The sequence below is a fragment of the Salmo trutta genome, chromosome 2 (assembly GCF_901001165.1).
Source record: "Salmo trutta chromosome 2, fSalTru1.1, whole genome shotgun sequence".
Classification (NCBI taxonomy): domain Eukaryota; kingdom Metazoa; phylum Chordata; class Actinopteri; order Salmoniformes; family Salmonidae; genus Salmo; species Salmo trutta.
In genome coordinates this window covers 8748105-8773711 of record NC_042958.1, presented here as the reverse complement: position 1 = coordinate 8773711, position 25607 = coordinate 8748105, and the positions used below count along the sequence as shown (strand labels likewise).

General features: G+C 42.9%; 1 protein-coding gene across 1 annotated transcript in view; it reads right to left on the bottom strand.

Annotated features, from left to right (window-relative positions):
• The window catches only part of LOC115148714 (piezo-type mechanosensitive ion channel component 2-like), a 54366-nt gene that overhangs the window by 16179 nt on the left and 12580 nt on the right, over positions 1 to 25607 (bottom strand). The window contains exon 3 of the mRNA XM_029690865.1: positions 7679 to 7721. Within this exon, the coding sequence (XP_029546725.1) occupies positions 7679 to 7721 (43 nt within the window). The remainder of the gene's footprint in view (positions 1 to 7678; positions 7722 to 25607) is intronic.

Here is a 25607-nt window from a genome sequence, read left to right as displayed (position 1 = left end):
TGCGTTCAGGGGATCTAGGTGTTTGAAGGTGTGAGTTGGAAGCAGACTTTACAATAGAATTGTTTAAGGGATATATCAGTGAAGACCACCTCTTCCCGATCAATAGGAGACACCATATTTCTCTATATACTCAGCCAAGGGGCAGAAGAATCATGTTTGAAGCAATTTAGGATGGGGTGAAATGTGAGTGCCAATTTAAAGTTAGGTACGGATAGTCCTCCTACGTATTTCCCTCTTTGTAAATGTATTAATTTTATCCCGGATCGTGTACCTTGCCAAATACATTTTAAAACCGTACTATCATTTTTTTCCCAGAAGCCAGAAGGTGGAGCCATGGGAAGCAGTGAACTACAGAAATTCAGCTGAGGCAATATATTCCTTTTTTACAATAGATATTCTTCCGGTTAAAGCAACTGGGACATTATTCCATCTACTGAGGTTGGATGGAATTGATTTGAGCATTGTGTTAAAGTTTAAGGCAATGGTTTTATCTAAGGAAGGAAATATATCTTCTCTCCAATTTTTTTAATGGAAAACAATTGGGATTCCATAATTAGAGATCTAGGGCTGATTTAGTTAGATACATTTTATAGCTTGAGTTGAAGCTGAATTTATCTATGATCTTCAATTCATTTGGGAGCAATTGAGATACATTGTCTAGATAGTAAAATAATGAAATATCGTCTGTGTAGAATGAGATGAAGTGATCATTAGATTTTGGGGAAATTGGTGTTATTTCCTTTGGTTGACGGATTTCCTTGGCTAGAAGTTCTATGGATAATAAGACTAGCAAAGGCGAAATTGAGCTTTTAATAAAAGCTATATTAGGGCTGTATTCACATCTCTCCCAGATCAACCTTTGTAAACGTCTGTATTAATCATGTCGAGCAATAGTGGACCTAATTGATTCCAACATTTTAAATAGACTTCAATTGCAGTTGCATTATTTTTTATAAAATCTTTGGCGGCATCCCATCAACTACATTTTTATTGATCATTATGAATTCATTTAGTTCAATCTCAAACAGTGTAGGATTTTGTATTAATGAAACACTGAAACGCCATCTTGCTGCTCTTATAGGATATTCTGAAATATGAAGTTGGCAGTAGTAAGTCTGGTGGTCAGACAAGCTCATGAAATCGATTCATGAGAATGATTTATGACTATTTGAGTAGAAAATATATTATTTTGCTTTAGAATTGTGTGCTCGCCAGACATCAATGAGGTTGTAAACACAAAGTACATGCTGGAGAGCCTTGGTTGCATGTGGATTGTAGTTGGTCTTATTAAATGTCCAAAATGGCATTCCTGTCTGTCCCAATAACCAGACAACATTCAGTTAATCCTAACAATAAAATGTAGGATCATAAGAATTTGGAGCGTATACATTTAAGAAAAGTCATTCTACCTTCTTGGTCTTCGCCTTCACCCATGATCGTAATTTTGAGTTTCTTACAGTACCTTTAGTTTTGTATGGGGCTAATAAAAAAGCTGCCATTTTGTCCAAATGGTTCTCTATTCTATGTGAGTACTTTTGGAACAGGTGTGTTTCTTGGAGCATTGGCATATGTGACTCGTTTCAGGAAACTAAGCAAATGTTGCGCATCACTACATCACAGGAGAAGCATTTGAATGTTTTCTTTTTTGGGGGGCAGAAATGCCTTCTGGAACATGTGAACTTTCATGTGCCTTAATAACAAACTTGTATGCCATCTGCAAATAAAAATAAAATAGTTAAATTATGAGCCTAGTTGGTTTAGCCACAGAAAAAGACAAGAACCTTCCTGCTAACCATGATTGGCTGAGATAATGGACATGCCAAGAGATGAGTTCAGATTGGTCTGTCATGTAGCACGCGTCTGTCTATAACATGAGCTGCTCAGTATGTGTAGGTAATGCTTTCTAACGTGGCTTTTTTTAAATATATCATGAAGAAATACAAAAGTGTTGCTAATGCTCTCCACTTTCTGGAGGACCGAGTTTTGAAATCGGTGGAATGCCCGGTGGAAGTAGAGTATGACAGCTAGTGAGATGGAGAAAATTCAGGTGTTTGATTGCAAATATGCGGAGGGAGTCAAAAAGAGAACACCCAGAAGGTTGTTGTATAAAACACCTGTCTCCGGATTACATCTTCAAACTAAGGGCAACCATGGCAACCGTGACAGATAAGGAGAAGCGTTCATCCATGTATTCAGGTAAGAGAGTCTAGCTACTGCAGCTACATTTTCAGATATTATACGTTTCTAATTTTGTCCGAAAGTAATTTTAATTATTGTTAAAGCGTGCTATTAGCTAACTAGCTAACGTTAGTTGCCTGGCTCGCTAGCTAAAGTTACGTGTATGATCTGTGTAGTAATATTACTCATATTTCAGGGCCATTTGCATTCCTAGTTATAGCCTAATGATCTAGCCTAAACAATTTAACCCATAGGGATGCAATGTGCTGTAGCCCCACAAGGAAGCATTGTTCATTAATTGCAGTGGAGCCATCGTTGTCTAAATGTCCTGTACCATAGGCAATATAATTATAACGAAGTCCAATGTTCAGCATTAATAATAATAATAATAATAATAATAGTGTTCCTTTTACTCAATTGAGGGGGTTTACTCATCATTGACTTATGCTGAGGGCAGCATCAGAGCCACAGGTGAAACTGCATGACTGATGGTGCGTGAATAACATAATATTGAGCCTGTCAAATTGGGGTTAGCCTAGATCTGTCGGTTCCTCCCCCTGTGTGTTGGGCTTGATGTGCTTCTCCAAGAAGTCTTGAGCCTCCTTGGCAGTGGAAAACGTATGTGTTGTATTTTGAATAATTTTCGAGTGATTCTGTTATCTTTTTTATGAGCTTGATTTCCCCTTCTAGCTTTAGTTCGGGCTGTTTCCAGGTCATGGATTTGCCCATCTGTCACATTGGCCGCGGTCTCCAAACTTTTCACTTCAGTTGAGTAGGTATCCACTTTAGAAGTGAGCAGTGTAAGATATTAATTTATCGGTTTTAATTGCAAGTCGAGGGCAGGGGTAATTCCCTCAAGAACAATCACTTGGATAGTAGTGGCCAACTCTTTTCTGACCATTGGTCAAGAGGACCCAGCTCCTATAACAAAGGCTTCCAACTTCCAAGCCAATTCATCTCACTCTACTGAGGGGAACACAACAGCAAATGTGCGCTACAGTAAATACATCAAAGTCTAACTTACAGTTGAGGTTTTAAATTTGATAGAAAAGGTTGTTCTGGATTTAAACGTAGAAATGTGGATGATAGAGAGTCTTCCACGATAGACATGGATGTTTCCTCTCTCCTTCATAGTCTGGGTCAGTGACAGTCTGCCTAACACTAACGTATGGGGATTATAACACAACACAGACAGACAGTCAGTCATATTACGTCAACTGCTACTGCTTCTGCTTGGCTGTAACCTCCAGCCAGTTCCAAACAGGAGCCGCAGACGCTCGCCAGACACACACGCTCGCACACGTGCACACAGCCTCTTCCCAGCCAGACAGGTTGAATTACAGGTGTCTGACTGAGACACAACGTCAGACGGGGGGCTGTTGAAAAGAAAAGTACTGTAGGTGACGCATACTTCACCGTAAAATAATATGACAAACTAGTAGTCATTGAGGGCTAGGCCAATAACCAGTGATTTGTTGAGAGAAATGTAGAAATGTACAACTGGCCTCGTACATCTGAGATTGTGACTAACTACCTTTCATCACAATAACATAGACATTCCGGTTTCCCAATATAAAACATATTGGCACATTCATTTGAAGCCTCCCTTGTTACAGTCGCTCTCACTCTTGCTTTACAGTGTTGTATGTACAGTAATGTGAAACTGGAGCTTCATTAGAAGACCAGGCCACTCCAATCACTCAGTGGGCTCCACAGGTTCCTGTCTGGTACACATTCATCACCGTCACTCACCTGCCTCCCAGACTCCCACAATGCAATAGGAGGAGAGGTGCCGTGGCAGCAGCTGTAGACACCTGAGGGACCTCATGCTGACATACCAGAAATGATCGAATGACGTGTTCTAATGTCTGTCATCCCCTTTAATTCCTCTAGTTTTTTCCTCTCACACCTGTGATAATTTTGTTTACAGTCTGGAATCGCATGTTGCAAATATCTGTTAGGAATTCTATGGAGTCGGGATGTCAAACTCACTTTGCCCCAGGGGCCACATATGGTTTTCAACAAGGGCTGGAGGGCTGGAGCTGAAAATTGATTGTATTTCCACGGCGTCAAGATGTTTAAAAAGAATTCCTTTATCCATAATTTTGGGAATTTTCAATGCTCCCTGACTCTATCTTTAATTTCTGAGATTAGCTGGAAACGATCAAGAAACTGTATGAATGTAGGTCTATTATAATTTCTACACAGTTTAAAGCATATTGACTTCGCTTCCCTCCCCACCACCACCAAAGAAATACAATAAATAAGTACAAATAAATGTTTTAACTCAAACCACCCACGGGCCGGATTAGACAACCTCGCGGCCCTTATGTTTGACACCCCTGTTATAGAGTGTGCGAAAAGATATCAACAAGGCCATTAGGCTAAGCCCATATGTCAACAACCCCCCCCCCCCCACCAGACAAAATAATAATTATCCCCTGCAGAATGCCAGTAGCTTCCCTCATGGCGACAATATGACTCTAAACATTAAGGTTGGCCCTTGCCCCTTCGGCTGTTGCTTTAACCAAGTGAGCAGTAACACTTTCAATACTTGGCAGGATCACTTCGGAAACCCTGTAATGGCCGTGCTAATTAGCCTAGCACAAAGACGCGGCACAGCGCGAAAGACTGGGACGATTTACTATGTTTACACCACATGTGGCGTAAGGATATGAGCGACAGTTAAACAATCGGAATGTCTGTGAACGAGGCGGCCGCATCAACCATAATAACAGCCGATGCTGGGAAAATAAACGCCCACTTCAATCGTCATGACACAATGTAGTTTGGGTTTAGACTTGAAAAAAACACCAAACCTCTGCTTTGTTGAGTCTATTATTTTACGGCTGGCCGTTCCTTCTAACCACAGCTTGGGACGAGGCACGTATCTTGCTTTCAAGCATACGAATGCATCAATAAAGCCTTGAACAGTGTGTAATCATGACTTAAGCCTCGTAGTGAATGAGACTTCTGTTTTCTAACCATAATATGACTGGAAGGGAGAAAATGGAATGACATCTGTCAATACTTTGTTTGGATGTCCGTATTTAGACATGGGATTATATTTGACATTTATATTTGACATTTTTTATATATTATATTTGGGAGAAAGACAGATGCTGTGGACACAATAAGTCTGTCTGTTGATGTCAGATCTATCAAAATGTATCTGTCTGTGTTCACAGAAAGTAGCATCACAAATCCACATTAAAGGTAAAGTCTTGGATATTTCCTGCTGTTAAATGGTCTTTTCAATGAATCATATAAAACCATTGAAGTACACTACATGACCAAAAGTATGTGTACACCTGCTCATCGAACATTTCATTCCAAACTCATGGGCATTAATATAGAATTGGTCCCCCCTTTGCTGCTATAACAGCCTCCGCTCTTCTGGGAAGGCTTTCCACTAGATGTTGGAACAATGCTGTGGGGACTTGTTTTCATTCAGGTCGGGCACTGATGTTGGGCGATTAGGCCTGGCTCACAGTCAGCGTTCCAATTCATCCCAAAGGTGTTCGATGGGGTTGCGGTCAGGGCTCTGTGCAGGCCAGTCAAGTTCTTCCACACCGGGGGCATTGTCATGCTGAAACAGGAAAGGGCCTTCCCCAAACTGTTGCCACAAAGTTGGAAACACAGAACCGTCTAGAATGTCATTGTATGCCGTAGTGTTACGATGTCCCTTCATTGGAACTAAGGAGCCTGAACCATGAAAAACAGCCCCAAATTATTATTCCTCCTCCACCAAACGTTACAGTTGGCATTATACATTCAGGCAGGTAGCGTTCTCTTGGCATCAGGCAAACACAGATTAATCCGTCAGACTGCCAGATGGTGAAGTGTGATTCATCACTCCAGAGAACGCATTTCCACTGCTCCAGAGTCCAATGGCGGCAAGCTTTACACCACTTTCGCGGGCTACCTGAGATGTGAAATTTTTGTGTGATGTCATTATGCCCTGTTGTTTTTATCGATCCACTGAAAACCCACCATAGCAGGCAATTGTGGCATCTATTTTTAATGCAAACTTTCTAAATGTCAACAAAAAATCTCTGGAAAAAAGTGAATGGAAACATAGCTAAAGTCACGCTCTTGACAGAACCATTGCTGAGCAGCAGGGCTATGGATGACTCACTTGGGAAAACACACTCGTCTGTGTGCTGCGATTAAGCCCCACCAGAGTGACGAGAATGGAACCTGGACTGTTTTGTTCAGCCACTGTTTTTTAACCTGTGTATTTGCATGTAAACTTAAACGTAATCATTCAGTTGAGCTCAACTGAACATCTTCAGTACTGTGACACTGTGCCTTAGAATGGATTGTTGTGATGTACATTAGAATAAGTAAACTTTCTTGTCCTATGTAAGGGGTGGGAGGATACTCACCCTTTTCCCACACAATATTTAACCTTTATTTAACTTGGCAAGTCAGTTAAGAACAAATTCTTATTTACAATGACGGTCAACACAGGCCAAACCCGGATGATGCTGGGCCAATTGTGCGCTGCCCTATGTGACTCCCAATCACGGAATTGAACCAGGGTGTCTATAGTGAGACCTCAAGCACTGACATGCCGTGCCTTAGACCGCTGCACCGTGAAGATATATACAGTGTATTGCAAATTAGCAAAATGTATGATATTGTAACAACCCTGGGTTTATAAGCGCGGAAATCGACTCTGCCGTTCGAGCATGCTGTTTCATTACATTGGTGTCAGAAGTGATCGCACCTTGCATCCACGACAGTGCGTGTGCTTGACCGGTGAGCGCGTTCCTGTAAGACGTAGAGTCGCAAGCTAGCGCGAGGACTGGCTCTTTGAAAGGAGGGAGTAGTGTAACGACCCTGGGTTTATAAGCGTGGGAATCAACTCTGCCGCACGGGCATGCTTTTGCGGCACAGTCGATAGCGTGCTGGACCTCGGGCTAGAAGGTAGAGGGTTCGAGACCTGCTCCCTGCTGTTTCATTACAATATATTATAAATTCCAATTTGTTGTGGCTAATGATAGCTAGGTGGCTAAGTGGTTAACGCTAATGTTAGCTAGCTGGCTAACGTTAGCTAGGCTAGGGGCAGGGGTTAAGGTTAGGAGTTAGGATAAAGGGTTAAGGTTAGGGGAAGGGTTAGCTAAAAGGGTTAAGGTTAGGGGAAGGGGAAGGGTTATCGAACATGCTAAGTTATTGCAAAGTAGCTAAAAAGTAGTAAGTCGTTTCAAAATTGCTAATTAGCTAAAATGCTTAAGTTGTCCGTGACGAGATTCGAACACGCAACTTTTGGGTTGCTAGGCGTTTGCGCCGTTAGCTAGCTGGCTAACATTAGATATGTTAGGAGTTAGGGGTTAAACTTAGGGTTAAAGATGCACTATGCAGTGCCTGTAACGTAACAAAATGTGGAAAAAGTCAAGGGGTCTGAATACTTTCCGAATGCACTGTATACGAATTAAAGTGTGCTATATACACTAGTAGACTAGTTTGATTAAATGTAAAAGCATTGGTCTCTTACCTTTCCAAGCCCAGCTGTCGCACCGACTTCTCCCATGTTGAACCTGTAAAAAAGACGTCAAAATCCTCATTCAACAGAGTGGACCATTATTCAAAACTCTTGACATGGATTCAAGATGGCGACTGCCCAAATGGCATGCTTTCCTGAAGCACTTTCTGTTATCCTGCAGAGCCTCCCCATTATTCAACAATGAGCGTTGAAGACCTGAGCACCATTAAGCATACACTGAAAAAAGTGTATGCTATCTATTTTGGACTGGATACACTTTCTATGGACACACCGGGGTGCAAACACACTTCTGACACCAATGTGGCAGATCTTTTCAAATGATTCACAGATTACATGGTTTCACATGCGCACTGACCCTCATTATGACAGTAACACAGGTCTAAACCAAATGTTAGTGAAGGTGAACAACACACACACACACACACACACACACACACACACACACACACACGGGGGCGGCCATGCACCTCGACAGCCTCTTGGAACGCACTCTGCCTCACAGTAAGCTGTCATCCTCTGTGACTCACACGACTCATGCAATTAGCAGACGATTCCTTCTCGCTCTCCTCTCTTCTCTTTTCCTCCCTCTTGTTTGAACATACTTCAGACCGAGCGTGCTCAGGACATGCAACTCTGCTGTACGTTGATTTAATGACGTGGGGCAAAACAAACTACCTTTTTATTTTCTTGAAAGGCTTTGGGCTGATGGGCTTTTTGTTTCCAGGGACATTTCCATGTATGTGGAAGGCCCCCTCCGGGTGAGAGAGTTGGAATTTACAGCTGTCTTACAACTAAGTGCCAACTCCCAACTCACTGCTCCCCCCCCCCCCCCCACCCCCATCCTCCCAGCTGATCTGAGGATAGTTACCCTAACGACAGATCAATGAGTCAGTGCTAATTAGCTGTGTCGTTAGCTCATTAATTGCCTGGCTATAGGCCGTCCTCGGATGAGAAGACATGTTCACGACTGAGATGGCTGATGATGAAAACGTCCTGTTTAAAAAAGGAATTTAACTGCAATAGTTACCGTACTATATGCTGAGGAAGTCATTTCTCTACTTAAGTTGAATTCATTCAACTTTATCAACAATACATTTCTCGGTAACACCTTACTTTAAGTTGCCCTTATACTTATGTAACTACACAGTAATAACTGTAGTAGGGACCCTGTATTAACACGTACTGTAGTTACATATTAACCGCTTTGTAATTGAGTTGAGACATTTCTATGAGGGATTAGTTAACATTCTAGTCACTATTCTCAAAATGAACCTCGCTGGCTCAGCTGTTTTGATGCCAGCTACCAGCAAGAACAAAAATATAAACACAACATGTAAAGTGTTGGTCCCATGTTTCATGAGCTGAAATAAAAGATCCCAGAAATGTTCCATACTCACAAAAATCTTATTTCTCTCAAATTTTGTGCACACATTTGTTTACATCCCTGTTAGTGAGCATTTCTCCTTTTGCCAAGATAATCCATCCAGCTGACAGGTGTGGCATATCAAGAAGCTGATTAAACAGCATGATCATTACACAGGTGCACCTTTGCTGGGGACAATAAAAGGCCACTCTAAAATGTGCAGTTTTGTCACACAATACAGTTGATTTGCTGACTGTAGGAGTGTCCACCAGACTTGTTGCCAGATAATTTAATTTTCATTTCTCTACCATTAGCCACCTCCAACGTTCTTTTAGAACATTTGGCAGTACGTCTAACTGGCCTCCAAACCGCAGACCATGAGTAACCATGCCAGCCCAGGACCTTCACACCCGGTTTCTTCACCTGTGGGATCATCTGAGACCAGCCACCCGGACAGCTGATGAAACTAAGGAGTATTTCTGTTTGTAATGGGGGAAAACTCATTCTGATTGGCTGGGCCTGGCTCCCCAGTGGGTGGGCCTGGCTCCCAAGTGGGTGGGCCTGTGCCCTACCAGGCCCACCCATGGCTGCGCCCTGTCCAGTCATGTGAAATCCATAGATTAGGGACTAATGAATTTATTTAAATTGACTGATTTCCTTATATGAACTATAGCTCATTAAAATAATTTATATTTTTGTTCAGTATACATGTTTCTCTCTGATGGATACATCACCTGTGCTATGTAATGCTATGGCGATTGGCAAAGTATACTATGAGTAATGTACTATATGTGTCGCTATTGGCTGCAAGACAGCGAACTATGCAAGGTTCCTTTAATAATTCCCCATTATTTTGTTCCCATGGCTAAGCCAATAAAGAGGAGGGGGCGTTTGTTTACGTCAGTTTCTTGCTTACATCATGTGCACCCCCCCATCCCCCCTCCTCCTTCACTCTCCGCCACCCCAAAATGTCATGTTATAATACAGCCTGGACATTGTCTATGAGTGAAGGCTACAACATTTACATTTACATTTTACATTTTAGTCATTTAGCAGATGCTCTTATCCGGAGCGACTTACAGTAGTGAATGCATACATTTCATAAATATTAAAAAAAAAATATATATTTTTTTTTTCTGTACAACCACAACGTACTCCAATGATGAAGTGCGGCCAAACCAAGATCGTACATCCATGTGAATTTATTCTCTCATTAATACAATATTACGGACCCAGATTTATGCCGGGGCACATGGGAAAATGTCATGCGTGTTTGATGAGCTGTTTTCTAACTACGATGCATGGAGGTTTTCTGACTCAGCTGACGTAAAGAGTCCAGGTTTTCAACGTCTGAAAAACTCCATCCGTCACAGGAGTCGTGTGGAGTGGTGGCGCCTCGCGTTGCTTTAGATTTGTGTGTTTATATTTCTGGATGCTTATAGTAGGTTCAGTAAATTGATTCTGGCCTGACAGAATAATGTATTTGTCCATTAAAGTGGTAAATGACCCCATGTAGAAGAATGTCTCAGAGCGCAACAGTGAAAGCGCGTATTGTTAAGTGTAAAAACTGGGCTGACAGGAGTAGGCCAACTTTGGATTTAGAATATAAAATGATTTTAAAAAGTTACTTACAATGCTCTGGTAAAAATAAACTCTACATTTGGCTAAAAATGTTTGTATCTGAAAAGATGAGGAGAATTTTAGTCCTTCTATCTCTACAAGGAAAAAGCCTATGAGCAGACTGCAGGATGACAATAGTTAGTTATTTTCAATGACAGAGTAACCGATCCCTTTTTATTCAAAGGCCTCCAAACCAACAGGTGTTATTTTGCATGATCTTTAGTTAGCAGCTACGGTATACATATTACACAAGAGAGAGAGAGAGAGAGCGTCAGAGTGGGGACAAAGTGAAGAATAGAAAGAGAGAAAGAGAGGAGAAAGTGTGAGAAAGAGCGGGGGAGAGAGAGAGAGTGAGAAAGAAGGGAGAGAGAGGGAGAGAGAGAGAGAGTGAGAAAGAAGGGAAGAGAGAGAGAGAGAGAGAGAGAGACAGAGAGTGTGGGGACAAAGTGAGAAAGAGAAAGAGAGAAAGAGAGGAGAAAGTGTGAGAAAGAGGGAGAAAGAGAGAGAGATATAGAGAGAGAGTGTCAGAGAGAGGGGACAAAGTGAGAAAGAGAAAGACAGAAAGAGAGAAGTGTGAGAAAGAAGGGAAGAGAGAGAGAGATGTTTTGTGGAGCATAGTTGTGACTACAACAGCTGTTTAGCAGCTCCCTGCTGATGGATGCAGTGGCTCTGGGAATCAAGGAGCGCAATAATGTGGTGGCACGTAATAATGCAGTGGTGTAATAACGTCCAGGGCTGTAATATATACAGTACCAGAGATTACCAGTACCAGATCACTGTCCAGGGGTACAATATATACAGTACCAGGGACTACCAGTACCAGATCACTGTCCAGGGGTATAGTATATACAGTACCAGGGAGTACCAGTACCACATCACTGTCCAGGGGTACAGTATATACAGGAAGTACCAGTACCACATCACTGTCCGGGGGTACAATATATACAGTACCATGGACTACCAGTACCAGATCACTGTCCAGGGGTACAGTATATACAGGAAGTACCAGTACCAGATCACTGTCCAGGGGTACAGTATATACAGGGAGTACCAGTACCAGATCACTGTCCAGGGGACAGTATATACAGGGAGTACCAGTACCAGATCACTGTCCAGGGGTACAGTATATACAGGAAGTACCAGTACCAGATCACTGTCCAGGGGACAGTATATACAGGAAGTACCAGTACCAGATCACTGTCCAGGGGTACAGTAGATACAGTACCAGGGACTACCAGATCACTGTCCAGGGATACAGTATATACAGGGAATACCAGTACCATATCAATGTGCAGAGGTACAAGATATTTTAGGTAGATATGTACATAAAGGCAGGGTAAAGTGACTAGACATCAGGATAGATAATAATAAGGTATTTGAGTTAGATATTTACATACAGGCAGGGTAAAGTGACTAGGCATCAGGATAGATAATAATAAGGTATTTGAGGTAGATATGTACATAAAGGCAGGGTAAAGTGACTAGACATCAGGATAGATAATAATAAGGTATTTGAGGTAGAAATGTACATAAAGGCAGGGTAAAGTGACTAGGCATCAGGATAGATAATAATGAGGTATTTGAGGTAGAAATGTACATAAAGGCAGGGTAAAGTGACTAGGCATCAGGACAGTGTAACGCCCTGGCCATAGAGAGGGGTTTTTGTTCTTTATTTTGGTTAGGCCAGGGTGTTACATTGGGTGGGCGTTCTTTGTTCATTTTTCTATGTTTTTGTATTTCTTTGTTTTGGGCCGTGTGTGGCTCCCAATCAGGCACAGCTGTAGTTTGTTGTTGCTGATTGGGAGTCACACATAAGGAGCCTGTTTTTCCTTTGGGTTTTGTGGGGGATTGTTACTGTTTAGTGTCTTGCACCTAACAGTACTGTTTGGCTGTCGGTTTTCTTGTTTTGTTGTATCGTGTTCGTTCGTAAATTAAAACTCAAGATGAACACTAACTCCGCTGCACCTTGGTCTACTTCCACAGACAGCCGTTACAGATGGATAATAATAAGGTATCATTGCGTGCTAAGTATATGGGACCAAATACTAAACTTTTTACTACTTCAATACAGATATAAGTGAATATGTCCCAATACTCTCAGTCCCCTAAAATCTGGGGATTATGGTCAAAAAGTGCTGTAATTTCTAAATGGTTCACCCAATATGGATGGAAATACCCTTCAATTAAACCTGTCAGTCTGCACTTTAACCTCATAGTCATTGTACCAAAGAGGTTGGAGTACAGAGCAACAACAACAACAAATGTGTCACTGCCCCAAACATTTTGGAGTTCACTTTATCTGCATTGATCCCATCTTGCACTGACTTTATGCACACTCAAAAGACTATATATGTACACTATATACACACTCACTCACACACACTACACTGACACCCACACAAATCCCAGACACATTCACATACTGTACACAACATACTCGCACACATGCATACCGACACAACACACACATACACACACACATACACTTTTACACTCATCATATGCTGCTGCTACTCTGTTCTCTATTCTTCCTCTTATTATTATCTATCCTGATGTCTAGTCACTTTACCCTGCCTGTATGTAAATATCTACCTCAAATACCTTATTATTATCTATCCTGATGCATAGCCACTTTACCCTGCCTTCATGTACATATCTACCTCAAATACCTTATTATTATCTATCCTGATGTCTAGTCACTTTACCATGCCTTTAAGTACATATCTACCTGAAATATCTTGTACCTCTGCACAATGATCTGGTACTGGTTCTCCCTGTATACAGTGGGGGAAAAAAGTATTTGATCCCCTGCTGATTTTGTACGTTTTCCCACTGATAAAGAAAGGATCAGTCTATAATTTTAATGGTAGGTTTATTTGAACAGTGAGAGACAGAATAACAACAAAAATATTGAGAAAAACATGTCAAAATGTTATAAATTGATTAGCATTTTAATGAGGGAAATAAGTATTTGACCCCCTCTCAATCAGAAAGATTTCTGACTCCCAGGTGTCTTTTATACAGGTAACGAGCTGAGATTAGGAGCACACTCTTAAAGGGAGTGCTCCTAACCGCAGCTTGTTACCTGTAAAAAAGACACCTGTCCACAGAAGCAATCAATCAGATTCCAAACTCTCCACCATGGCCAAGACCAAAGAGCTCTCCAAGGATGTCAGGGACAAGATTGTAGACCTACACAAGGCTGGAATGGGCTACAAGACCATCGCCAAGCAGCTTGGTGAGAAGGTGACAACATTTGGTGCGATTATTTCGCAAATGGAAGAAACACAAAAGAACTGTCAATATCCCCCGGCCTGGGGCTCCATGCAAGATTTCACCTCATGGGGTTGCAATGATCATGAGAACAGTGAGGAATCAGCCCAGAACTACAAGGGAGGATCTTGTCAATGATTTCAAGGCAGCTGGGACCATAGTCACCAAGAAAACAATTGGTAACACACTACGCCGTGAAGGACTGAAATCCTGCAGCAAGGTCCCCCTGCTCAAGAATACATATACATGCCCATCTGAAGATTGCCAATGAACATCTGAATGATTCAGAGGACAACTGGTGAAAGTGTTGTGGTCAGATGAGACCAAAATGGAGCTCTTTGGCATCAACTCAACTTGCCGTGTTTGGAGGAGGAAGAATGCTGCCTATGGCCCCAAGAACACCATCTCCACCGTCAAACATGGAGGTGGAAACATTATGCTTTGGGGGTGTTTTTCTACTAAGGGGACAGGACAACTTCACCGCATCATTTGACGGGGCCATGTACTGTGAAATCTTGGGTGAGAACCTCCTTCCCTCAGCCAGGGCATTGAAAATGGGTTGTGGATGGGTATTCCAGCATGACAATGACCCAAAACACACGGCCAAGGCAACAAAGGAGTGGCTCAAGAAGAAGCACATTAAGGTCCTGGAGTGGCCTAGCCAGTCTCCAGACCTTAATCCCATAGAAAATCTGTGGAGGGAGCTGAACGTTCGAGTTGCCAAACGTCAGCCTCGAAACCTTAATGACTTGGAGAAGATCTGCAAAGAGGAGTGGGACAAAATCCCTCCTGAGATGTGTGCAAACCTGGTGGCCAACTACAAGAAACGTCTGACCTCTGTGATTGCCAACAAGGGTTTTGCCACCAAGTACTAATTCATGTTTTGCAGAGGGGTCAAATACTTATCTCCCTCATTAAAATGCAAATCATTTTATAACATTTTTGACATGTGTTTTTCTGGATTTTTTTGTTGTTATTCTGTCTCTCACTGTTCAAATAAACCTACCATTAAAATTATAGACTGATCATTTCTTTGTAAGTGGGCAAACGTACAAAATCAGCAGGGGATCAAATACTTTTTTCCCCCACTGTATACTGTACCCTGGACAGTGATCTGGTACTGGTACTCCCTGTCTATACTGTACCCCTGGACAGTGATCTGGTACTCCCTGTATATACTGTATCCCTGGACAGTGATCTGGTACTGGTACTTCCTGTATATCCTGTACCCCTGGACATACTTCCTGTATATACTGTACACCTGGACATACTTCCTGTATATACTGTACACCTGGACATACTTCCTGTCTATACTGTACCCCTGGACAGTGATCTGGTACTGGTATTCCCTGTCTATACTGTACCCTGGACAGTGATCTGGTACTGGTACTTCCTGTATATACTGTCCCCCGGACAGTGATCTGGTACTGGTACTCCCTGTATATACTGTCCCCTGGACATTGATCTGGTACTGGTACTCCCTGTATATACTGTCCCCTGGACATACTTCCTGTATATACTGTACCCCTGGACATACTTCCTGTATATACTGTACACCTGGACATACTTCCTGTATATACTGTACCCCTGGACATACTTCCTGTATATACTGTACCCCTGCACAGTGATGTACAGTGATCTCTGTATATAGCTCCATTCTTGTGTATTTTATTCTTCTCGTGTCACTATTTTTTCAATGTCTTTTTACATCTTTACTCTGCATCGTTGGGAAGGGCTAGTAAGCAAGCATTTCAATGTAAAGGCTACACCTGTTGTATTCGACACTGTCACATGGGCTCCCTCTCCCGCCTCTTGGTCACCAGGCTGCTCGTTATTGCGCACACCTGTCACCAGCGGTATGCGCATAATGACACTCACCTGGACTCCATCACCTCCTTGATTACCTGCCCTTTATATGTCACTCCCTTTGGTTTCTTCCCCAGTCGTCATTGTTGCTGTTTCATGTCAGTGCGCTGTTTGTGTTTCTTGTTTTGTTCTGTTTTGTTTCTGATTAGATTTTTTTTAGTTTAGAATATTTTTTTTATTTAACCTTTATTTAATTTGTTTCCTGTTCATTTTTGTATTATAATGATGTGTCTACCACTTAAATCATGAAATACACGAAACACCATTCATGACCATTATTTTATCTCATGTTTCCTCTGATCGCCGACATTGTTTTTCTAAGGACAGTGCTTTGATATATGTACACATTCAAATGCGGTAGCTCAAACCGTTGGGTGCCACTTAGACCAGTCGACACAGCAACCCGTCGAGCCCATATCTAGACTATAGTGTGATGCGCTGATCTGGATATCACTGGGAGAGAAGCACTTCACTTAGACACGAGCAGTCTGGTGGATCAACGAAGCCTCAGAAGTCCTAATTATAACATTTGTCTGTCAACACGGATGCAACGTCCCTTCCTAGATCATGCTACATACCTGGATTAGCCTAACACTGATTACTGTACCTAGTGAATTTAGTGCAGATTTACTGCTGCTTCCCTTAGTCTTTCTCTCTCTATCACTCTATGATGTCATGGTCACAGGAATGGTGGAAATCACCTGGGCATTAGGTCATAACTCAAAGGAGGTAGCCAATAAAAGTGAAGCCTCCAGTGTGTCCATACAAACAGCACATAAAAATGAGAGAGAGCAAGCTGTTGGGAAGGTAGAAAGGACACGAGGAAGAACAAAAGGACCCTCAAATAGAAACTCAAAGAAAACTATTTCTGGTGTTCATTCAAGACAGCTTGTAACAGTTAATTTTCCCAAAATAACAATGAGCAATTCAGAAACACCTGTGGTGAAGACAGTCTAAAAACAATCTCTCAGCTCCCCCAGCAGAAAAACAACAGTGGTTTCCTTCTGCTGAGAGTGAGCCATTTTAGAAGCTGTCTGTGCTGCGGAGCACAATGTTTTCATATGGCTTATTCTACAGATGATGGCTGTTCGGGGAAAACAAGGCATAAAACACCCCAAAAGTCTTTCTGAACAACATGGGAAATCTACCAAACCAGACTCCTACAAGCCTGTACAATGCTTCGACAATGTAAACAAATTGTGGTTGAGACATCTTGTAAAAACCTGCAAACTACCATAGAAATTCCTTTAAAGAAAACAGGGAAAAACTTTCAGTTTATGTGCATTGTGGGATTCAATTGCAGTCATGTAATTTTGGGGGGGAATATCAAAGACTGAGGTCCTCTGTGGATTGTTAAGCTACAGTACTGAGCTAATTGCGTTTTTGCTTGGGCTTACAGACGTTGAGTTTTTGTGTAGTTATGGCGATAGAGGAGGACATAAGACATAAAGACCTGTTCCTTCCTGGAAGTCTCTTAATGATGACCTCATCTTAACCTCTACTTCTCCTATTCAATTGGAAACAGACGGACAGACAAACGGACGGACGGATGGACGTACACCTGGTAAACATGGCTGCAGCTCTCTTGCTGACTGACCAAGCACACATCCGAGGTTAGGCCAAGTCAGTAGAGGGCCAAATCGAGGGGCCCACTCAAGGCAAGGCCGCTAAGTCGATGATTTGCAAGAAGATCTTTTCACTATTCTTCACTGTTATTAGTTGGGACAAGGGGTGCAATCCAGGCGGGGAAAATACGACTGAAGCTCTGGCACAGATGCTTTTCACCTCCCACCTCCACACAGCCTACTGTGGGACACGTCTACAACCTTATTATTGGGTTTGACATTTTGTTTACATTCATTCTGACCAATAACGTAGCTAGTGGAAACCCCATCCTCTCCTTGGTCCGTGCTGCCTGCATCCCTATGAAATGTGGCTCATGGTTGCATCGTGTGAATTGGGCTGCACATCCTGGGGAAGATGATTCTTATAGCAGGACACTCAGAGCTATAAATGACAAAAACAGGAGTCACCTTTTGGACGTTTTGTCATTTTTGCTGGCAGCTCTTGAAAATGTTGATAGGTGAAAAAGTCTTGTTGCTGGTGTTCTGACAAGCCCAGTGGAGCTCGTACACACACTGCCTATGTCACGTCCTGACCAGTAAAAGAGGTTATTTGTTATTGTAGTTTGGTCAGGACGTGGCAGGGGTGTGTTTGTTTTGTGTTGTCGGGGTTTTTGGGTTGTGTTCTATGTTTTGTATTTCTATGTTCTATTTTCTAGTTTTTCTATTTCTATGTCCAGTTTATTGTTTTGACCTTCAATTGGAGGCAGCTGTTCCTCGTTCCCTCTAAGTGAAGGTCCTATTTAGTAGGGGTGTTTTTTCTATGGGATTTGTGGGTAGTTGTTTCCTGTTTAGTGTTTGTTGCATCTGACAAGACTGTTTTAATCGTGCTTGTTGTTCAGTGTTAATTTTTTGTTTAATGAAGAAGATAATGAGCGTTCACATTCCCGCTGCGTTTTGGTCCAATCCCTACGACGCCCGTGACAGCCTACTACACTCCAAGGGTAAATCTCTATTACTATTTCTACTAGTAAAGTTTTCTAAGTAAGATGCACATACAAAAAGTAGGTTTCTGGAGTGCTCCAAATATTCACTTCTTAATATCAATTTAACCGACACCACATTTTATCTGTGGCTTTTCTCAAGGTACATTTTGGTATAAGTCTACTAGAAATGTATTAGCTGGGTGCATCGTGCAACTTTTTAAATTTTAATTACTTTTTTTTTAATGTATTTAACTAGGAAAGCCACCTAAGAACAAATTCTTATTTACAATGACGGCCTAGCCCGGCCAAACCCTAACCCGGACGACAATTGTGCGCCGCCCTATGGGACTCCCAATCACGGCCAGTTGTGATACAGCCTGGAATCGATTCAGGGTCTGTAGTGACGCCTCTAGCACTGAGATGCAGTGCCTTAGACCGCTGTGCCACTCGGGAGCTTAAACCCGCACTTTTGACTTACCTCACATTACAAGGGCAGTTCAACTGTAGACTACACTATCTCAGATGTCCAAGTCTCTCTTCACATAGCAATCCCCTTTCTCTTGCCACAGCACTCTCTTATAGCAGCCAGGCAAATTTTTAATCCCCTTTTTATCTCTGACCTCACCTAGGGTTCCCTCCACAGAAGGACTACTTGTTTTCGCTCCCTCTCTCGCTCCTTCACTTCACTCTGCGTTCTGAGGGCCGCACGCCCCCTCCCCGGCATATTCTATACAGTGGGGATTTATTCCCTGCCAACAGAGACAGAGGCAGGGAGATGTCATTTTGTGCACGACCAGGAAATACACCGAGCTGCGTCGGGATGCAGTGAGGATACAGTGGCGAGGGCGAAAAGTGAGCGTGCGCCTCGAAGTTTTCCTAAAGTTCTATTAGTGTCTTGTTGTTAAGGCCATGTTGACTAGCCACCCCTCCCCCCTTCAAGCCTGTACAGTACAGTACTCACACCCCATAACATACTCAAAGGCCACTTGGACCTGGAGGAAATATAAAAACAACGGAAATGGTGTTGACTGTTGGACAATCAGATAACCTTCCCTGTGTGAAGGACATGGCTTCCCCCTTTAGCTAGCGCTGTGATGTCATAGCTGCTGGTCAACGAAGTGCACTGCAATGAACCGCTCACTGTTGAATGCTGCTAACAGGGATCCTCAACATAATGCAGTGCATCAAATGCTGTCAGAAGTGAAAGTTCATATGGGCATAGTTCACATCAGTTTGCTCAATTGAAATCCTAGACTGGAATTCAACCAAACCTGCACTGTGGTAAACTTGGATTGCAATAACACATATTGCAGAGCCAAACAAAAGCCCCAAAAATTATGTAATCATTTTGACGAGATCTAATTAAACTCCTCTTTCCGCAGTGCAAGATTAGCAAAGTGTGAATTTGATGGATTCTGCCTCCCTTGCAACTCAACACAGAGCAGTACATCCCCAACCAATCAGGTTTATTGTACTGTAAGGTTCTCCTGTCAGCAGTAAACAGATGTGAGATCCCGTGACACACTTTGAGACAGTAGACTCTGGTCTACTGCTATGAATAGAAAGTCAGAAAGCAATAAAAGTAGGAATGCTGATTCCCATGATAAAACCACCTCAACTTTTGTTTTAAAGCCCCATATGACATCACTATCTAGAGACAGTAGAAAATAGATGTTGGCAATGTTCTCTATAACATCACTTGGTGTCAGTTCATTTCAGTTCAGTTCCAAGGGGGTTCTACGTGGAACCAAAAAGGGTTCTACCTGGAACCCAAAAGGGTTTTCCTGTGGGGACAGCCGATGAATGGTTTTGGAACCCTTTGTTCTAATAGTGTGCATAGAATTCGAACAAGGCTATTACTAGAACAGATATTCAGGTCACAGTTGCTGTCCCTGACGTTTCAGTAAGGCCAAACAATGACTACAAAGTATCAAACGATAGCTTGTTTGAACACAGTGTTCTTTAGGGACACTACGTTATTACCACAGTGCTACAGTCTGTAGGTTGTATCATGCTGAAAGTCCTCCCTGAAGATGCACACCAAGCTAGGTGCAGCATTTCCCTGAAAATGGAACAGAACTGTCACTAGCACGAGGAAAAACAATAACGAACGCCTGTAACTTAATGTAAAGTCAGTTTACCAGTACCATAATTCAAAACCGTCAACATATCTAACTTTAGAAGTAGAGCTGAGTTAATAGTAAGTGTGTTGTGTTCACACAGTGGTCAAATGTAGCTACCGATTAGAGGCCATATCAATCATCATGATGCTGGTTAAGAAATCGAGTCCAACCAGCTACTGTGGAGGATTCCCTTACAGAAAAAACACACAGTGTTCCAGAAACACATGATCTTAATCTTATGTGAAGTTAATGTGATAACATGTAAAGCAACATGTGCTAACATGAAACTACATGTGATCACCTATGAAGTGTTGCAAAAGCAAATGTTTTCACATGATTTCACATCTGAAATTTCACGGGAAATCAAGTGATTTTCCACATCTGAAATCATTTGTTTTTTTCTGTAAGGATTGTAATGAGTGTTTCCAATGATATTATCCTTATATACACTGAGTGTACAAAACATTGAGAACACCTGCTCTTTCCATAACAGAGACTGACCAGGCGAATCCAGGTGAAAGTTAAATCCAATTTCATCAGTGTAGATATTGTCTCATCGCTGCAACTCAATGGGCTTGGGAGGCAAAGGTCACGCATCCTCTGAAACATGACCCGTCAAACCACACTTCTTAACATCCAACCGCACCAATCTGTCAGAGGAAACACCATTCAACTGATGACCAAGGTCCCCCTACAGGCACCTGGCGCGCCACAAGAGCACAATGAGCCAAGTAAAACTCCCCCGGCCAAACCTTCCCCTAACGACTCTCCCCTAACGACGCTGGGCCAATTGTGCACCGCCCTAAGGAACTCCCGATGACGGCCAGTTGTGATACAGCCTGGGATCAAACCCAGGTCTATAGTGACACCTCTAGCACTGCGATGCAGTGCCTTAGACCGCTGCACCACTCGGGAGGCCTCAAAAAAACAGATTTTTAAGACATGGATTGTGTATGTGTGCTATTCAGAGGGGGAATGGGTAAGACAAAAGACTGAAGTGCCTTTGAACAGGGTATGGTAGTAGGTGCCAGGCGCACCGGTTTGTGTCAAGAACTGCAACTCTGCTGGGTTTTTTATGCTCAACAGTTTCCAGTGTGTATCAAGAAGGGTCTACCACTCAAAGGACATCCAGTCGACTTGACACAACTGTGGGAAGCGTTGGAGTCAACATGGGCCAGCATCCCTGTGGAACGCTTTCAACACCTTGTAGATTCCATGCCCTGACGAATTGAGGCTGTTCTGAGTGCAAAAAGGGGTTCAACTCAATATTAGGAAGGTGTTCCTAATCTTTGGTACACTCAGTGTATACTGTAACAGGTCGTAAATAGTATGACCTAAGAGTAACAGCAAAATTCAGAGGTTAGTTAGAGCAGGGGTTGTGAAACGTTTTCACTCAGGCCCCCCTTCCAGCATTGGGGAACAATAATAATAATATAGTTATAATATACTATACAGTAGTATATTATAGTATACTACCCCCACAGTTTGGGAACCACTGAGGTAGAGAATAACTTGCTCTTCACACTACTGTATAGTAGAGAGGAGACAGAAGCTGTGCTCGAGCTTAACCTTTACACGTTTGGCGAAAACGTGTCACAACGGAACTGAAGGAACTTGATTGAGGAGGGGTTTCAGGATAATATTTTGAGGAGGTAGCCTACGTGAGAAATAACACTAGCATGGAGGAATGAGACATCAACAGGAATGACAGGAAAGGGGGATGACAGAGAGTGAAAGAAGAGTATAAAAGGGTGATCTGGAACAGGGGTAGACAGATGTAGTGAGGCAAAGCAGAGTGACACACAAACAACCTCCCACATCTGTCTGACCTGTGCCTGGGCCTACCACCAGCACACCGTGCTCTGCTGGGTTCCCATTGGTTCCCCTGGGGCCCCAAACTTTGACCTTTGAGAGCCATGCTGAAGACCCTGGGAGACAGCCGCCACGCCTGGGGGCGTAGAGATTCGCGTTCACTTCCCCCGGTGTCCATCTTACAACGCCAACCACAGTACAACACCCGCCCTGTCACGGAGGACCAATGTGGTCATGTACATTAGCTTTAAGTAAAAGAATAAGAGAAATGTAAGCTGACATGAATCCAGCTGGAATCTAAATCATCCAATCATAGAGGGATTCAGTCATGTTCGGGTGTTGGAAGGAACAGTACATAAGGGATGGACAGCCAGGTCATCCGTGATACAAGTCAGTATTTGACATGGAAACTGGCAACTAGGGGCAACAATAAGCACTGTTACCTTCAAGTTGGTTTTGGTTTTGCTAGGTCATAGTTAACGGGAAAGGTGGATGGATGTAAGCATCTGTCTCTGATTACAAAGGTTGCAAGTTTAAATCCAGCAATGGAAAGTTTACCTTAACCACTCTGAGTTAATACCTAACCTTAAGATTTCTGAGTTAATCCGTAAATTTAACCCTAACCTTAAACATTTGGAGTTAATTTGATGTTTAAGAAACATGGATAAGCGTCTAATTCTGACGTGAGACTGTGAGAACTAGTTGGGGATGGAAGGGCCAGTACATATGGGAGGGGATGGAAGGGCCAGTACATATGGGATGGAAGGGCCAGTACATATGGGATGGAAGGGCCAGTACATAAGGGATGGAAGGGCCAGTACATATGGGAGGGGATGGAAGGGCCAGTACATATGGGATGGGATGGAAGGGCCAGTACATATGGGATGGAAGGGCCAGTACATATGGGATGGAAGGGCCAGTACATAAGGGATGGAAGGGCCAGTACATAAGGGATGGAAGGGCCAGTACATAAGGGATGGAAGGGCCAGTACATAAGAGATGGAAGGGCCAGTACATAAGGGATGGAAGGGCCAGTACATAAGCGATGGGATGGAAGGGCCAGTACATAACAGATGGAAGGGCCAGTACATAACAGATGGAAGGGCCAGTACATAAGGGCTGGGATGGAAGGGCCAGTACATAAGGGATGGGATGGAAGGGCCAGTACATAACAGATGGAAGGGCCAGTACATAAGGGATGGAAGGGCCAGTACATAAGGGATGGAAGGGCCAGTACATAAGGGATGGAAGGGCCAGTACATAAGGGATGGAAGGGCCAGTACATAAGGGATGGAAGGGCCAGTACATAAGGGATGGAAGGGCCAGTACATAAGAGATGGAAGGGCCAGGGCCCAGTTGCATAAAACATCTTAAGGCTTTACCTTAAGGCTTTACCTTAAGGAATAATGTTCCCTTACCTAAGGGAATTGTATAAGGGCGTAGCATAGAGCCCCTCAAAAATGTCCTTAGGTAAGGGTCTACTTAGGGGGTTTACAGTAGTTTGAAGACATGTATGGCAGATAGAGTCTCTGACTACCATGGAGAAGGCCTGATTCACTGACTAAATGTCTCGTCAAAGAGATCTCTTTCATTTTGTGAGAGAGCAAAATAGAACTTATATAATCAAGACAGGATAACCAAATTGATTCAGAAAATAAAACACGTTTCTTTTAGTTATTTTTTTTCTCAACATGTTTATATTACTTTCTAGTATGTCAAGCTAGCTTACAGAGTAGCTATAGCTAACTAGCCAAGTAGCTTTGCAGCCATGGATTGGAACTATAGTGCCCTCAATTATTTAGCCAAGAGCACCGTCTATACTGTCAGCTATTATTTACCCAAGAGCACCGTCTATACTGTCCACTATTATTTACCCAAGAGCACCGTCTATGGTGTACACTGCCCAAGAGCACCGTCTATGGTGTACACTACCCAAGAGCACCGTCTATGGTGTACACTGCCCAAGAGCACCGTCTATGGTGTCCACTATTATTTACCCAAGAGCACCGTCTATGGTGTCCACTACCCAAGAGCACCGTCTATGGTGTACACTACCCAAGAGCACCGTCTATGGTGTACACTACCCAAGAGCACCGTCTATGGTGTCCACTATTATTTACCCAAGAGCACCGTCTATGGTGTACACTACCCAAGAGCACCGTCTATGGTGTCCACTATTATTTACCCAAGAGCACCGTCTATGGTGTACACCACCCAAGAGCACCGTCTATGGTGTACACTACCCAAGAGCACCGTCTATGGTGTACACTACCCAAGAGTACCGTCTATGGTGTACACTACCCAAGAGCACCATCTATAGTGTCCAATATTATTTCTGGTTATATTATCTGTTCATTGCATTCTGACTGCAACTGACTTTAGCATTGCCGTAAATTTCCACTGTATTATGTTTGGCAGCCTATTTTCATCAGTATTCTGGAATTGTCCCGGGGTATTTGAGAGAAAAAAGTCTGTTAACTCAGCTGTTTACAAGAGAACAGCGTTGTCCTGTCTAGACGGAGGTTTACAGGTGATACATAATTCCAACCTTTTACCAACAAAAAAAACGATTTACACATCGCACACAAAGATACACTTGGTTTTTTAAAACTTGGTGAATTGCTGATGTTATTTGATCGATTGTTTACTTGAAGTGTTTTGACATAACACTGCATTCTGACACTAGGGTCAGATGGTGTTTCAAGGGTTCTTATGCAACTTGAAGACCCCGCACATCATTTGAAACATTTTATGATTGTACTCTACACGTGAGACAGACCACCTTCACTCTGAATTATTGGTGGGGGTTTGAATGTACTTCTTTCAGGGCAGCATGGGAGTGAGGGAGTTTTTTATTTTCATTATGTTTATCCCCATCTTGAGTGCAGATGTTGTGGCTTATATTGCTACTCAGAGAGATTTGTGCCAGTGGTTTGCAGCAGCAACAGCGGGGCCTGTGTTGGACCGCGGCGCAGACCGGGTCTCAGATTCTGGTCTGAAAACCCTGGTGTCGGGCCAGTGGGTAACCTGATCTAGGCGTGGACTGGGCTGTAACCTCCGCTCACCCCCAGACTGGAGCCCCAGCCGGCCCATGTCCCACTCACTGGGGTGTTCCCTCTACAGACATCAACCCTTTTATTGTCCCCAGCACAAGGTGAAAAATATCTGGGATACTTTAGTTCAGCTCATGAAACATGGGACCAACACTTTACATATTGCGTTTATATTTTTCTTCAGTGTACATTCCATCACGTGTTCGTGTCTGTAAATGAGGTAGAAAGGACATCACACTTTAATGGGAGTGTAGTAGAGAAG